The 18,307-nt window shown below is 33.9% G+C and overlaps 1 protein-coding gene across 7 annotated transcripts; it reads right to left on the reverse strand.

The window, feature by feature from the left end:
• Positions 1-2,063: 2,063 nt before the first annotated feature.
• On the reverse strand, positions 2,064-16,596 carry LOC131671740 (uncharacterized). Of its 7 annotated transcripts, none has more exons than XM_058948406.1 (6): positions 16,501-16,596; positions 16,071-16,150; positions 7,140-7,271; positions 6,596-6,898; positions 3,412-3,702; positions 2,064-2,697 (listed from the first exon to the last, which is right to left on the reverse strand). In XM_058948406.1, the coding sequence occupies exons 3-6, from the start codon at positions 7,176-7,178 to the stop codon at positions 2,608-2,610; spliced, it is 723 nt and encodes a 240-aa protein (XP_058804389.1). In that variant the 5' UTR covers positions 7,179-7,271; positions 16,071-16,150; positions 16,501-16,596; the 3' UTR covers positions 2,064-2,607. The 7 variants fall into 7 exon arrangements, with proteins under 7 accessions (XP_058804389.1, XP_058804393.1, XP_058804390.1 ...); XM_058948412.1 differs by having other exon boundaries at positions 2,614-2,697; positions 3,383-3,702; XM_058948410.1 differs by lacking the exon at positions 7,140-7,271.
• Positions 16,597-18,307: the final 1,711 nt, after the last annotated feature.

The raw sequence follows: 18,307 nt of genomic DNA on the forward strand, positions 1-18,307 counted from the left end.
TTACTTTTATAATAAGTCATAAACGCTCGCCTTTGTTGTGGGTGCTATTACGCAATATGTGTATTATGGTGTGTGTATGCGCATTGTAGATGAAAATGATAATAATTCTATAGCATTTATTGCCAGGCGTTTAATTACAATCGAATTCCCGATTGAAGTTTTTCATTATGAAATTTCATTCAGAGTTATAGAAGCTATTCGCCTCGTAGACAAAGTTCAATTAATAATCGATCATACTAATTTACTTCCTGAATATTTTTAGCAAACTATAACCAAGGTTTATTTATTTCTTGTTTTCTCGTGATGTAAATCAAAACGTACGTCGTGAAATATAAATTAGATTTTTGAGATTTATTACTAAGCTTGAAGAAATGAAGATAAGTGCGCCTTTTATTTTCTGTAATCTGAACGTTGACACTTTTACAATTGCATAGTAAAAATTTCATTCAATACACTGATTGATTTTTATTTAATAAATCATTTACGGCATCATATTGATTGACCATGTCTCTTCGCAAGCATAGCACAAAAGGAACCGTCAAACCCCACATGTTCTGTATTCGATTACAACGTCTCGACATCGCCTCTGATTTATGATTACCATACAATATCTTAGTCCAAGTCTACCGAAAAAAACGAGACCAAGAAAAAGTCAGAGAAAGACAGAGATGGAAGAACAACATGACAGAAGCATTACACACCTTTGGAGTGGGCGGCGAGCGTCGACATCGCTGAATAATACATAAGTAGCGATTGTTTTTTGGCGCTTGGTGCACTGAAACTGAGACGTTCTTATGAGGAAAATTTCCAAAAGAGTATTAAATAAGAGAGACGAAACTTTAGCGCGAATTCAGGATTTGTTAGATTTTGCACAATGTATTTTTTTCGTACTCCGTATGTTTCGCAACTTGACTATAGAATTGGGTTTATCAGATGGCCCCGTAGGCCTTTTTTTTAGTTCGTTCGTCGAGCGATTATGATTGAATATATTGTGGATACTTCTACTTCTGCGAGGATTTAGGACAAGATTTGCGATTATACTTTTTTTTAATGGATTAATCGCAGTGCTGCTGTTCCTTTGTAGTTGCTGGAAACAATTTGAATTCTTCGAAGTACGATATCATCACCGATTCGAAATATCAATGCTTAGCTTTAGGAAAATATTGAGTGACGTATTCTCACGATTAAACTACTGTTTTTTCATTGAGTGTGATAATTTTCACGACGTAGAATTTTGCAGTGATTCTTCATGAGAATGGAATGATAGTAAACTGGCTTGCTAACTCGAATGAGAAATGTGGAATTAATTAACAGTTGATAATAACCCACGGAACAGTCGCATTCCAGACTTTTTCCGTGAAAAACGATGATTGCACAAGACATAACAATTTTTCTACTAATTTGTCAACTGTCAGCACTAATAAGAAGCAAAATGAAATGGTGGCATGCCATGGGCGACATTTGCATGCAAACAACCTTAGATATCATAAGACAGATATTATAGAACTCATAGTTGTTCCGTTTTTGTAAGTGTGCGTTTGAAAAACCGCACGACTTCGGGATCTAGTCTAGACAAGAAAATCGGGCTTTGAGAGTTTTGTTTGAGTTTTGATTGATTGGCTGACGTACATCGTGCAGCACCTAAGAAAGAAAAAGAGAGAAAGAGACGTTTGTGAGGCAATAACTCGTTTTTAATAGGGCCGAGTTGGAGGCTACATTTTTATCGGCATCAATTTATTTAGTTATTTCATCGATCTCAAATATTTTATTTTTCTCTCCACTCTCTCTCTCTCTCTCTCTCTCTCTCTCTCTCTCTCTCTCTCTCTCTCTCTCTCTCTCTCGACAAAAGTTAAAGGAAAAAACGTCGCGTGTGAATCGTGAGAGAAAAATGTCCTGAATAAAGGTTTTAGATGTTATAGATCGCGGTAAGTAAAGCGAGAGTATTTCCATGTAACATGTAATTCCCGCAAGTTGAATACAACGATTATTTGCAAATTTAGTACGCCGAGGGAATAATGAAGGAAGTTATTCGAAATAATTTTATTTACACACAGGAGTAGCGATACATAAAATCAAAATACCATTTTTATTATTCGTTAAGAGTCATGTTAACGGAATACTTTTCTTTATGCCGTTTCTTTACACAAATAATACAACTGACAACGTTTTATACGCCGTCGTCTTCACAATGTTATCTTTCTCGTCGTCGGCTTGGCTATTAAAATTCCAGTTGAGCCAGACATAGGCAATGCTTGGTTAAAACATTTCAACGTCGAATTACAATGCCTTATATTTACATGTATTTTTTTCGTACGCAGCACGCACAATTAACGTGTTGTAGCGTGCGAGCTAGCGCATGAAATGGTAGTACACACAATGGGAACGTAAAACGTCTTAATGGCTTGACGACACAGCGTAATAAATATACAAAACTATACATTCTTTGATACAAACAAAGATTCACTGCACTCGCGCAAGTTTAGCCTCCATCTTTTATATTTTATCAAAGTCTTTGGCAATGCAAGGCGAATTTTTCTCCCCTAAAACTTCTCGACGATTATATTGGAAGCCCACACGTCTATTGTAAATGTGGGTGATCGCATCTCGTTATCGGTAGGCGTTTGGATTGTCTTGCAGGTACTTCCCGATCTCTTTGCCAAGGTCACGTCGGAACTCAACCACGGTTTTCCGAGATTCCTGCAAAAATACATTTCGTTAATAAATATGAAAATTTTACAATTATTATGCGTTAAGAAGGTTTGATCTTAAGAATTTTATTATGTACAATTATCAATTTCATAATTTTTTTCATATGATATTTCACCTATAAAGAAATTATCTAACAAGCATACATTTTCCAAACGTAATGTTATCCCTCAAACTGTTGATTTAATACGTTCACAGAGCATCGCGATGTAAGTGTGATCGTCAGCAAGTCACGATATCGCGAAATCCTTAAATCTAAAAAATTAACTAATTACGTAACGTGATATCGTATAAGTGAGAATTGTTACACGATTAAATGATGATGTGGATTACGAGGAAGGGAAGATATCGGAGTATATGCGCGATTAAGAACGAAAAGTGCAATTGCAGTCTAAAACTTTACGTAATGCCAAAATTACTTTTCACAACGGGATGAAATTAATCGAAGAAATCGCTGCATTGCAACATCAGTCAGCAATTATCATGCTATATCAGGCTTCATCCTCGAGCAGATGAAATATTTGGATTTAACCGGTCAAACTTATATCGCTTTCGGTAATTTCCACGAATTGAAAACGCATCTCATTGCGTACATCTCATATGTTAGATTGAGGAATTATAGTTTAGATTATTCTAACTTTATATGAATGCTCGTATTTATGTTTCACTTACTAACTTTTTACAAGAAAGGAATCAAATTCTTACGTTCATAGCATCCTTCCACTCGATGTTAAACAATCTAACTAAACCCTTAACATTTCGCCTAAGAATACTCTGAAGTAGAGGCCTCGTCAATTTAAATTCTTCAGTCGTAGTCGTTGGTGCAAGTGTCGTTGCGTTGATACCTGCACTCGCAGTCTCGTCAGCTTTCAAATTAGCTGACGACGACTTGGGCGGCACTGTCGGCTTCTTCGTCTTTTTTGGCTGCTCGGCTGGGATGGCCTCATTAACTATCTGACTTATCTGTTGGATTGCCGAACGCGTATCATTGAAAGTCTGTAATAGAGAAAAATCTCATTAAATTTTTTGTTCACGTAAATCACCTTCGCGTTATACAATGCGAATAATATCATTCCAGCGTAAAGCTTTATCTACATAAATTCTATTTGTCACTTAGGAAACACAATGATCCTATCTATAGCATAGAAGTTCACACCCAGCATAAGCGCATAGCGCTCGCTCCAGATGCATTAGCTCGAGAGCGCGCAATAAAAGCGAAAAGACGTTATGAAACCGCGAAGAGACTGCACAGAGCGTTAAACTTTGTGGAAACGAGCATTTCTGTCAAGGTCTCCGGAAGAAAAGAGACGCGCAATATTAACAATAAGTGAGCTATTAGCATGGTGCAAAGTTATAATTAACGATTATAAACAGGTCAAGTTACGTGATTGCTTTCAATAGGCAAGAAGACGTTGTTGGCTTGCTTTTACCGGATACAACTGACTTTGCCGGTAATTTTTAGCGCCGAGTTACAAGCCACTGTAGTGTACATTCTAGTGCCGTGATGAAGGCAACCTTACATACGCGGTGAGTGACGTTGTGAGCAGTTTTCAAGCGTTTCAATGATATACAAGTTGGTGAGAGCTTAGACCTCTTTGTTATTTAACTCGATTGCATACTTTGTTAACACATACGCAAGCAATGCTATTGTGAATTTTTAAATAAGCGTCAAATTGAAAAATCATCTAGGTTACGTACGTCAGAAATTTGATTTGCAAAAGATAATATTTGACTTACGGCTCATGGAAGATAATAATGCGCGCATATATGGCAAAGCATTGAGTTTTGTAATTTTTTCGATATTGTCTGTAGAAAAAATATTCAACCGACAAAAGAAGTCATGTATTACTAAGATTTCGAAGGCCAATTGGATTGCAAAATATAATAATAACTCTCCGTTTCATTTACAGCGAGCAATATATACAATTTTCTGTCAGTTCAGACTTTTAACATTTGTCTGTGTGTTCACGTGTTGCTATCAGTAGTACTTCTACTGAAAGCAAACGAAATTTTTTATTTTTTATAAAATTATTTTTAAAGAAATTAAAATACCCCTGAATGGAACATACACACACACACACACACACACACACACACACACACACACACACACACACAAGTTTTTATTTTTATTTACTATTTCAGTCCTGACAATTTGATGTAGCAGAATTAAAAGTCTTCGTTTTATTTCTGTCCTGTCTGACTAAACTGGATCTAATCTACTTAAAATCCAACAAAGTGTATTCTGAGCTTTGAAACATTCTCATTAAATGATGTAGATCAAAATTATATTGTGGGCCCTACTATCTGTTAGATTTATCTGTATAATTGACAGTCCGATATGTAATCAAATTTCATAAATCATTATTTTGCAACACATTTTCACCCAGCGAAATCGAAACTCGTCCCGAAGGTCCAATAACGACGTATCAAAGACGAAAAATATCTCAAAGAAACAAGTTTTAACGCATCTCTCATCGACTTCGGCAGTAGCTGTCACATGCATGTGCAAAAAAAGAGTCAGTCCATTCACTTTATGAAGCTTACGCAAGCATGTATCGATCTGCGATAAAAATGTTAATTTCAGAGCAGCGATAAATTCTTATACAGAGACTCGAACGAAAGCAAGAGCAGCTTCGTTTCTGATCTGCTTTCGTTTGCTTTTTTCGCATCACCAACTCTTTAAATTTCAATTGGCTACAACACGCACTTGTATATGTCGTTTTTTTCTTGCATCGGGGAGTTATCTTATGTCACTTTGACAGGCGATTTCGGTTACTTCATGATGTCTACGTTCTGCAGTTTTTCTTTATTAGTTCGATTTAATTAAAAACACTTGACTGCTTTATCGGTGCAATTAATTTTTATTTAAGAGAAGTTTCGCATCTATTAATTAAATTCTGTGAATTGAAAAATAACCTTTCAAAAATAAAAACAGCAGTTACGCATCAAGTAACACAACAATAGCTAAAGCAAACCTCCTTAATCATCATTGAATCAATTAGCGCTCACGTAACATGTGAAGTCTACACACTAGCTTATAAAAACATATTGAAAAGTACTAAATTTAGTCACCTTTCAACAAGTCTCGCTCTCATACCTTTTAAATTTCTTTGTGGTTTGAAAGAAAAAACATTCGAGCTTCTGTATGGTCGAGTGTTACTTCATCGGCTATTCGCATAAATTCACATACTAATATTACGTATAAATTAAAGAATGAGTGTTATACAACCAGCTTTCTTTTTTAGAGATTCCTAATACGAGCTGATGCGTGGTTATTGGGAATAATGAGGATTAAGTGTTGCGAAGAAAACATAGCAGAGAAACTTGATTTGCTAATATCCGTTTGTCGTTGCATTATGAGTCTTAATTACACCAATAGCAAAAATAAATTTAAAATTAAAATGTGTTTTAAAATTCTATTTTGTCTGTTGACTATATTTAAGAACAGGTGGAGGACTGATTATTCATAACCCATATAACTTCACTTCAAATTATGTAAGTTCAATATCTAGGTCAATCCAATAATTCTTTTTACTGAGCAAAATGACGCTTTCTACTAATTGCTGACATTAAAACTCTATAATAACACGTAGTAATTATTGTCTTGGCAACATTTTACTGTATTGAAATCGCCAACTGTCGCTTAATTTTACTATAATAAATGAAAAATAAATATTATAAAACCTTTCTATCTTCAAATGTATTCGTAAAATTAACTAAAAATTGGTGCCACAATCTTTTCCAGACAACTTTTCCTTATTACATTTCTATATACTATTCGATTTTTTTATATTGCACGGAAATTCAATCCTTATAAGTTTCGACCTTTATGAAAACCTTCCCCTTCCACTCTCCCCAAACAAAGAAAAAAAAATTTCACACGCACCTCGTATGTAACCCTGGCGAGGGTCCAAAAGAATCCGGGTCTCTGTTTCTTTTGCGGAGTTTGTTGTCTGATCAATCGTTGTTGCTGCTGAGCGGCTCTTTTTAAGCGTATATTCCCAGTGTTGCTTGTCGTAACCACTTGAAAATCGAATTTATTCAAATCCTCGAGCTCGAAGTATTTGCGAGCAACTCGTTCCTTCTCCAAGGCCAAGTTACTTACGTTGGCCTCGCAGCTGACGAGATTGAGGAAGATGGCTGCTACCAGCATTGATAACATCACTATAGCGCAAAATCTTAGATTCATCTGTGAACGAATAAATAGCTTTTATAAGCCGAAATTCTATATAAGAATTTCATATTTAGCAACAACATGAAACATGTAATTGAAGTGCCTATGATATTTGAAGAATGATTTTATAAATGCATGGTATGTGTTTACCGTCCTGTAACAGTCTTTGTATACTAGAGTCATGAAATATTATACTTACTTATTATTTTGGTTAATTCAATTCAAAAGAGAATGTACTCAGTAGTCATTTGCTTACTTTAGTCGCAGTTGTTTGTCTGGTATATAATAATGTCATTATCTCCAAAATGTCATTTGTCTATATAGACATTTGTTGAGAATATATTACTTCAGTTATTCATGTAAATCAGTCATTATGTGCCAATTTTACCTACAAAATAAATAGCTCAGCTAAATAACTTTATAGACAGTTATATAGAACTTTTATAGATAGTTTAATCTTCGTGGATTGTTTTTTAATAATTAATTTTCAGCTAGAAAAATATATCAATAATTTCATACAATGACAGTACTAATTAGATCAGCTATTGAGATTTATTTACGCAGGATAACATAATATTTATAAATTTGATTCAAGTTATCCTTACGCAATGTCGAAGCAGCTGATTTTCGTGTAATCTTTTGAGTAACTTTATGAATACAGGAGAGAAAACAAACATCCTTGCCGATATACTTAACAAGGCAATATACACCAATTAAGATATGCGGATACGAAGACAGTAATTTGAAGGGCAGAAAACGAAGCCTACGAAACGAAAGTGAAGATACGTATTTTCAAAAATCAGAAAGTTCATTGTGGTAATTTTCTTGTGGGTCCTTTTTTTCTATGCGACGCAGTTGTCGCCGCTGATGATACATAACGTCTTGACCGCGAAACTTTCTTCGAGGCGACCTCTGTATTTTACGTACCTCTTTTTTCGATGAGTCGAATAATTTTTATGGCAGAGTACTTCTGGCAATCACGTAATTAACAAAATGGTATTATGATTGAGTTGGTTCCGAACTGATTTTTTGTTTTTTTTTTTTGTTACGACAGAGTGATAATAATGTATGAAAATACAAATTGTAATGACTTTTACGAGGCGAAAAATAATGATGTAACATGTAATATCGATAAAAACTGACGAATGTAAATGGTTAAAAATAGCATCGATACTGTATAATAAAACATGATTAAATTAAAGAATAACAATTAAACTAGTGTCATACTTCATTCGCTCTACTTTACCTCAATTATCTAATAGGCTTTTTGGATTATTACATTTTAAATTATTGAGTGTATTGTTATATTTCTAATGCAAGAATTTTTTTCTTAAATGAAATTGAACAGACGAAAACATTCATTTTATTTAAATCGCATTTAAAATACCCGTATAGCATTCCCAGACTAACGTAGCCGAGATTCAAATCCCGGACATATTGTTTCATCCAAAAATATTCAATATGACATATCACTTTTGAACGAATCGGATACTACAGTAGCAATTAATGAAAGCAAACATGCGCATCGAGGATAGAGTGCGCTGTATAAATGCAGCAACATTCAGTCTCGAGTTGCGGCAGAGGTAAGAGTTTTTCGCGTGATAAATGAGTTTTACATTCTCTCAATCGCAATCATAAAACAATTTGAGCGCGGACAACACATGCATTAATAAATCCTGATAGGAGAGGCTATGCTTTTCGCGATCATCGTCATGCTGCTGCTGTAGGGACCCAAACAGAAATCTCTAATGAGGTACTTTGTACATGGGCGTCGTTTGTTTTAACGAGGATCGTATTTAACGATTCTCTTGGTCGTTATTCATACCTCGATCATAAAAGAACGCTTCGAGTATCACGGGTTTGAAAGTGCAAACTTGAAGTAAGACCTGAGTTTTTCGCAGCTATGCAGCATTACTTTTCTCGCTCGTTGGGAAACGCCATTTAGAAAACGCAGGATGTGAAATTTTGGAAAGTAAGAAGAGAATTTCAGCTACATGGAAGAAAAAAATTCAAATTTAATTTCTTTCTTATCGAACATGACATTTTTTTCTTATCGACACATCACATTTTTGAGACTCGCAGTCGCGTAAAGACTTTCGTTTTATGGTAAGAAAAGAAAAACTTTTTCCGGATATAGAAGCAAGTTTTCTAATTCAACAAGTTATTACCAAATAATTGCAATGCCAACAGATATATGTATAACTTGACCACACCTGATAAGGTTGCTTTTATTTTGTATCAACTTAATGAATTTATAACATTAATCATTGCATCCTAACTACCATAATTGTTGTACTCAAGTTTTTAATGCTTTGACGCCCAAAGAATTTCACAGAAAGTAAGAAAATTAAATATAACTTTCACTTTCAATGCATTATTTACGATTATCAAACGGTTTGCCCATAGTAATGAAACTACATAAAAATTTTTTCTTCTAAAGGGAAAGTGAATCACTAATATGAATCAGCAGATATCAAACTTTCGTTTGCAATTGACATACACTCGATTACTCACGGTTATAAAAAATCTTTTAATAATGTATTTCAATATTTCTATCGAGCTACAAGCTCAAGAGAAACCTCCCTGAGAAAGACACAAAACAATGATCACATCTGAAAAGCCAACGCACAACTGTGACAATCCCCTCTGCGTGTGTCATGTCTCGCATACATCGTCTTGACTTTAGCATGGCGGCGCGTGTACCGACTACGAAATCATCACCAACGAGGTACTTAAAGCAAGGTACACACGTTACGTAAGCCGTCCAAGTAAAAGTGGGTTCGGTTCAACATGTGTACGTATTCGAATAATATTCTATAGATTACTATTCTCTTATTTTTTTATTTCTGGTTGAAATCAGGCGAAACGATGTAAGAAATGGAAATTCTAGTTTTCTAAGTGCATAAACATTAGTATGAATCGAACCCGCGGTTGGTTCGGATATGTACTTGGCAAGCGCGAGTCGGCACTTTCTTTTGTAAAACCAACCAGCCGTTAAATTACATAAGCCTATTGCCGATCAGGTATTACTCGTTGTGAGGTTTCGTTTTTTGGTTGGTTTCAAAACAACCTGAAATACGGTGATAGATTGATAAGGCTGTGAACTAGATTTATGATATGAAAGATCGATGAATTCTTGAGGAAGATATTCGATGTTTACGATTGTGACTGAAAAACGTTTACGCTAATACGAAGTCCGCTTTTAATAATAATTGCAACGTAAGAAACTTGATCGAGCTCGCACGAAGAAAGGACTTAACTAACAATAGACCGGCTAATGAGTCAGACTAGTTACGAACAAGCTAAAATAACAGAGCAGCGCATCTTTACGTAACTTGGCAACGAACTCGGTGACCAATGCGTTACAAAAGCTTACACAATCAATCGGCTAAGCAAGACGAAGAATAATAAGCGAAAGAAAAGAAATACCTATTCGCGATCGTAGCAGCAGCAGCCATCGGGTCGTCGTTGCTCCATAATCAGCAAACGTGTAGCGCATGGCACTTGAAGTAAAATACCTCCACGGCGAGCCTCAACACGAAGCCCGAGCAGAAGAAGAACATGAGAAAGATCAGCCCAAAGACGGCTTTGCCGCTCGAGTAAAGTACGTTGGGTCCACAATAATCCGCAGCAGTGCACCTTATCACTCCAGCCGCAGCAGCCGACATGTTTGTGTATTGGAGATGTTGCGAGCAGAAGATTTGGCGAACAAGGTGTTGTTGTTATATAGTTACTGAACCGAATGGAGGCACGCGGCAGAGTAAGCGAGCGTCGAACCGAGCAAGCGACTTTCTATGAGCGACTTCCGCAGAGAGTGAGAGGCGCCCGCGCGCGTTCGACCAATACAGTCAGCTGTTCTCAGCACGCTGCAGACTCTCTCTCTCTCTCACTCTCTTTGTATACGTATATTTGGCGTTTGTATCTTATGAAGAAGATGAACACGGGCCTCCTTATATATAGTCGGTTATTGATTAGATTTAGTGAAGGGATTTGGGTCGGGAAATGTGATCTACGATTCGTCGATCAGATTCCCCGCTGGACTAGTTCCGCTAGTTTTAATTTTAAAATATGCCAGAGTGGGGACTTGCGTTCTTTTCGAGAGTAAGAGTGACATATACGTCGAAGGAAAGGCATAGTTTCGGACAAAACTAAATGTGTAAATCTTGTGCAATCATCACAAGCCGATGACAAAATATGAGAGCAATACACGAGTGAAAAAGAAGTTCGTCTTTACGCTTTATAATTTCTTTTATAGCTTTAACAATGTTATATCAATAAAAATTGTTATTTATTTATTTTATCACTTTCTTGTAATCAGGTTTGTATGCGGATTATAATTACATGCAATAGGAGTAAATTGAGCAAAACTAAATGTAAATGATGAATGTTTGTCATCAGAAGCACCAAGAATCGTGCTATTATTCTTATAGTGAATCTTCAATGTACTATTCAAGTAAATAGAACAAATTTGCAGTATACATTCTGATATAAGTTTCTAGATATCATGAATATCGAGTTTTCTCTTGAATATAAAATTAAATAATAACAATATAATTATAAAAATACGTTTTTATGTAATTCATCTATTATATTAAAGCTTTATAAATCTTTTTTATCTGTTGTTCATTTCCTTTATGAATTAGTCGCCTAATCTCGTAACTACTACTCAAATATATCAAATATCAAGATGAGTAGTTTCAAATAATAAAATTATATTTTTAAATTCATATGTAAAACAATAATACTGTACATTAGAAATCTTAAGAAAATTGAAGCAAAATTTTGATATTAAGTAATTTAACAACGCGTGGAATTGAACGACAATGAGATATTGGATTCACGATTTATGGAACAAGGATTCTGCGGTCACAAACGAGATAACGCGAGGTAATTATGAAGATGAATTTCTCCATTTAGTTGACTCAAATTAACGTATCCGCAGTCGTTTAGCGAATAAAAAAACTCAGATAGTATGCATTCTTACATTTTCTCTAAAATAATAGCTTTATTATGCAGCCGGAATCGTAAACCGATTACAAACTGTGGTAAATCTGAATTCTTTTGAGTTTTTCATTTTGAATCCAGTTTAGAAAGTTTTGAGACTTCGATATATTATATAAATTAAAACAAGCATGCAAAATATAAGTACGTAAGTCCAAGTATGGCAAAGCGAGGCCAAATTTAAAATGCAGATATTAAATGTATTTAATGCAAATACTATAATGATAATTTCGATCATAAAAACGTTGACTGCATCGTTCAAGATAATTTTGAAAAACAACATATGCAAGGAAGCCGTTTTACTTTTACACGAAAGTAACAATTAATCAGTAAAACAGATCTACTCGAGAAAAATGTTTAAATATTGTTCAGGATATATTTTAATTAACACCACAAGCTGTACGTGCCAGTATTATTTTGCATATTGTATAATGCTAACATTGTTTCTCCACAAAGGATTAATTGGGTCTAATATAAATAAGTAAAAAAAATAATACTTTCTTTTGAATTTCTTTTAAAACGAATGTTATCCAAAATAGACGACAAATTGTTTGTAATAAGAAATAAATTAACTATTCTTACTCTTTTATGAGACATGAGTTTAATGGTTTAGAATATTTATTTTAAAAGTATTTCAATGATAGACAATTATGCAGTATTACCTACTCGACAAACTATATGCTTACATGCAATATTTTTACACTATATTGAGATAATTATTTTTAAATAGTACAATAGAACGTATTTTTAATCGTTATTTGTAACAATGTTTAGTATTAGGTTTAGAGTGTTTAGTTATACGTTACGGCAAAATAGTAGGTGGTAGATTTATAAGAAATACATAGAGTTATCGACGTCTACTATCATGCCTTGAATATTACATTATTCTCATTCAGTTTTTAACTTATTGTAAATAGCTCAATTATCCACCATTCCTTCAGTTAATTTGAATAGTGGATGACTGAAATATTTATAAAAAGTTCAAAAATGAAAGAAAATTATATAATATTCGGAGATAAGTTAGGTTTTTTTTTCTCATAATCTGACTACTGAATCCCTTTAATCTACTTTTATAAATAGTTTAGAAAGTAATGTTAAATGTTTGTATTGTTAGTCTTTAATGAATTACAAATTATGCAACCATTTTTATTTCTGCATTCGTATACCTTTCATTAAACGTGGAATATGTCAATAATACTCAAAATTATAATTTTATGTTATTATATAACGGATTTGTCACAAAATATCGTACAATATCACTTTCTAAAAAGTGCATGAACTTTAAACGAGTCAAAATGTATTCACATTTTGCCGTTGATGCTTTAAAGTTAAACTCATTGAGATAATTTCAAACGAGTAGCCAAATTAACTGACGAAGATCTACAGTTAGGTGTTTGTTGAATAATAAAATGCCCTTGAAAATTAGAAATCAAGTCACACGATTTACTATCACGGTATAATGAACTGGAATGATAAGAACAATTTTTGATATTTATTTTAAAGAAATCTCAAGAAAATATCAATATTTGCGCAAGGAAACAGTTATACAACCCACCTTTTTGCCGATAAATCAGTCATCCCTCACCGCTACTGTGGCACCGACACCTATCTGAACCCAGTAAAGTTAAACAATTGTGACGCGATTAACTGCTTTTTCTATTTATGGTAAACGTTAGACTACAAGTGACGAATAGCAGCACCGCGTGAGTAATAACGACTAAGCGTACACGCATTATAGACTTTCCCTTTCAAATCTGCTGGCGTGCTGCCCACGCGTAGGCGCCTGCCTTGCGTGGGAAATTGTTTTGGGACTAGGCTCTTAAAATCTCTTCAAGTGAATATAATTGTTATGTACCGCATACCATGTAAATCCGCTCCGCGTCTGTTGAGTTCAAATTAAAAAAAATTATATAAGCTTCTGTTCCGGATCACGAATGACTGAGCTGTAGAATTCTTTTAGTGTTTTGTAGGAACGACTTCCGCAACAATTTGTAAATATGCATGTTAAAGAATGGCAATTACTTTTACTATTGGGCAATATTTAACAACGGTTCAAGATTAGCATTTTTTAATAATAACATTGCTTTCCTGTGCTAGTTACAACTAATGCCTACGTAGCGAGGAAAAATCAGTAACTACTGGAACCTTAATGGTACAGCTAGCCAATTTTTCTTCAAATCGGTCCGTTATTTAAAAAAATACTGATCGCAAGGATAATCGAAGAAAATAAGCGAGCATGTATGAGATAATTGTCTTTTACAGGTGTACACTTGGGGAAATAATGAGAAAGTGATGTGTAATTTGACAATGGTGATTTCACTTTGGTATCGCTGACAAACCTATTGAATTTTCGAACGCAAACTTGAAAAGTGAAGTTTCTTTTCTCAATCGCATATCAACATCTTGGCTCTTCAATTATGATTTCTATCTACAGCATTTCAAATTTCTCCTCACAGACATCATTCGTAAATTCAAGAGAATTGTTATAAGATATAAAGTGAAGTGTAAACGATATTTAAATAAGTTACTAACATTAGCATTCATTGATAGTGTAGTTCATAATATTGCAAATGATATAAAAATATGACATTTAATAATAACACGTTATTTTTAATTATTTACTAGTTGTGAAATACATTTTTTTTCAGACAACCACTTATGAATCTCTTTAAGTACGTGGCAGATAAAAAGGCTGCAAAAAGCGATCACATATTGCATAAATTGAACTGTTGCCTGATGTGCACGCGACAAAAAGTTCATTCAGACATCTATTGCGAATGTTATTATTGCAAAATGCACAAGAAAACCCCGTGATTACGATTAGTATACGAAGAACTTTGAAGCAATCGTTAACCTGCATGATCCTTGTAATACATAGTCGACTATCAATCTCGCGATCACTTTCGCTATCTAAGAGAAATACAAATGTTTAATATTTCTAAAAAATTTTACACTTTAGATATTTTGTATTATTATGCTGTAATATTTTATATAGTTTTGCGAGCGAGGACGAAATATCGAATCCATTAACATCTTTCAACAGATTCATACGCGTGTGAAAGCGAATTTTAAATTAGTCGATCAAAGCTTTCTGCAAAGCAAAAAAATATTTTGAAACGTCTTGTGGTTTTGCGTAAGAGTTATGTCTGATAGTAAAGCTATTATTAGTTATTTCTATTTATTTAATTAATTGTTTGACGTAAATGATTGTTATTACTGTCCTTTTTATAGATCAGAATATTTTATTGTTGGTGTTATTGCATTAGAGTTAATAAAGGTAACCTGAGACAGAAACAAAATCTCTAACTCTTAACTTTCAAGAAAAAAAAATGCAAAAAATGTTAGTATGAAAACCAATTGAATTAGATTTTTGTACGTGAGAACCCCAATTCTAGTGGTTTAACAAAAATTTTTAAAGTGATAATTGTAAAAATAGAAAAAAATTTCGTAGTAAAACTTTTCCCAACATGTAGATCCAAGTTAATCTTTGAATGTAGAAGCAATGTTAATATAAAAAGCATAATTATACACTTCAGTACAGACAAATTAATTGTCAACTCATCATCAGCTATCAAACCAAGATAACCGGACATTGCCAAGCTGTCAACATCCTACTCGTCAGTCTTACGGCAAAGACATGAATACCTTCAATTAAAACCTACGTAGACATCACGTCTCAACCCTTGGATTTACATAACTTACACCGATACGTGACCACAATGCATTCAAATAATTGAGACTCCAAAAGGATTTACCAGAGTCGAAATCGACTCACCTTGTTACGCAAACATTTCGTAAGTGGATACGCACAACCTTAAGACGATGGATACATTTTTTATCGAATTCTGTTCACTTTGAGAAACATCCGTAATTAGACTTCGTTTAAATAACCATATGATAACATACTATCAAAAAATGTTCATGAATCTTTCAGTATGGAAAGCGAGGTCGCCAATTCAAGGATCGATAACAATCTTCTCAAGGTTTGTTTTACTTTCTAAAGATAACAATTCAATTATCCATTAAGCGGAAACGATTGTGAACTTTACGAAAGCGATCGTCGCATAATTGACAACGTCTCTTCCTATCATTCAATGGATACATGTCATTCTGATCTTTCAAAGAAAGTCTTTCATTTATCTAATATTTCTAGATTATTGACAACAACGGGTGGCTTTTGATTTACCTTGCGGTGGTTAAGGCACGGCTTCAAAAGCTTCTCTCTCTTTGTCTTTCTTTCTTTGCGGTGAATAGACTTTGAGTGTGCTGCAATGAAAGTTGCGTGTCTTACTAACTTCCAATGCACAAATACAATGTTGGCATTGAAGGATTTGGCATGTTTCTTTCAACAGAGTAGTTGTGAGCTTGCATAAGCAATTGGAGTAAAATCAATTAGCCGTTTTAAAAAGACTAGTACTGAAAGAACCGTCAGTTAATTAATAGAAGTGGAATATTTTGTTTATTTATGTAGTGATAAAAATTCAATAATGTAATGCACTGTGGTGATCTTTAAATTGTAACCAAAATTAAAAAAAACACAGTTGAAAAGTCACAGCCGTAAACAACAACATCGCGGCCAATTCCCTTGACCGATAAAACTGAGGAATATCCATTACCTGAGCGAAAGGGACAGATGTTCTTTCACCAAAAGTAATGTGCACGGATAATAAGTATCAGCCGGCCCGACACTCGTACAACAACTAACTTGAGATGAGCGTGCGCCTGTGGACTGCGAGTGTGTCTTTCTCGAAACGTGAGCGCCGCAAGGTCAGCCACATTTTTCTCTTTATTTCATGCTTTTACGAAACTAAATATTGCGAAGGTACACGCAAGTAGCCAACGACAAATGAGTGAGAAGTGAGATGCACCGACCAGGATACACAAACACTTGTGGGATTTTCCGGCTTTATACAGAGTAGTGTGAGTATGACGTGGCAGCGAATAGTAGGACCACAGATTTTTTTCAAGAGTGCATGCATTTACGATACAATTAGTCTGCAGGTTAGTGGCTGAGTATTCATGTACTAGAGTATGAAACGGAGATTTATTAAAAGTCAATCGTAAAGGATGGTTCGCATAGAGAATTTATCGAATTTTCGTCAGCTTTGATTGAAACTTTTATTATTTACGTTTACTCAATTGAACTTTCATTGATTAATAAATTCATTTGTTTAAGCTACAACGACTCAAAGTTCTTTTCACAATATAATCTTTATATTTCAGTAGAATAAGCCTCTGAGGTAAAATAATAATTATCATCAAATTGAAAAAATTTATGTTCAGGAAGATAATTTCGAAAAACTTATTGTGCTGTTATTTTCTGATAAAAAGTACCAAGAAATTAGACAAAAATGTACACTTCCACGTCAACAAATATTCTGTTCGCGTCTTTTAAGGAAAAAAATTTCATATCACCAATATTTTTGTCAGTTTCAATTAAATTTTTATACTAATACTAATTTTAGTTCTTCATTTTTTCATATTTGAACTTACAAAAGTACTTGTAGCGCAAGACTACCTATTTCTCTCGAAAAAATCAACAAAAAATGTCGATGAATTTCAAGTTCTACTTTCAATACCAGTTTTATCATTAAACTTTTTGGTTGTACGATATTTTTAGGCACTTTAGTTACTTTATAGATCACAGTTGAGTTAAAAAACAACTCGCAAAATAAAGTTTTCCGTGCACCGATGGGTCGTGTACTGGCGATCAGTAAGGATTGTCACATGACTCCACAGGAAACACATTAATATCGGTGATACAGAAATAAAGACCGTTCACCTATATAACACTCGAACGTCACGGCGAGTTTTCACCGGAAACGCCATCGACGCGGAAATTGTTATCATGCGTGCCGACGAACTTTAATATTTAACAGCTATTTGTTACGTATAATACATATAAATGATTAAGTAATATGCCTGTTAACTAAATATCTTCAAGAGAATGATATCCTCTGCTCAGTATGAACGTGACTTCTTTTAATGCATTTTTCTAACTCGTGAACTTTGCTAACTATAATTTATTCAAAGTACAATTCTACACTATTGCAAGTTCCATCAATTAGCAACGTTCAATATAATCTTCATCAATTAAAATAAAAGTACCTACGCAGTTCGGATGCCTCACTGTTTAAATTTTGAAGTGCAGGATTCAAGTAAACGACAAATTAACATAAAATATTGTTTAACAATTTTTATAAAAGTTTTACAAAAATTCTCTAAATAGTTTTATTAACTACATGAATATCGATAAAATAAAAAGAAAATTTAGAATAGTAAGTGGTACAAGTTTTAGTTTATATGTAATATATTACATTTTATAATAATCTTAAAATTAAGAAACTTATGATAATTTAATAAATACTGTAATTCAGCTGTAATAACATCATTTACAATTTTAATAAAACATTTCAAAGTAAT

The sequence above is a fragment of the Phymastichus coffea genome, unplaced genomic scaffold (genome assembly GCF_024137745.1).
Source record: "Phymastichus coffea isolate CEN01 unplaced genomic scaffold, Cenicafe_Pcof_1.1 PCOF00134, whole genome shotgun sequence".
Classification (NCBI taxonomy): domain Eukaryota; kingdom Metazoa; phylum Arthropoda; class Insecta; order Hymenoptera; family Eulophidae; genus Phymastichus; species Phymastichus coffea.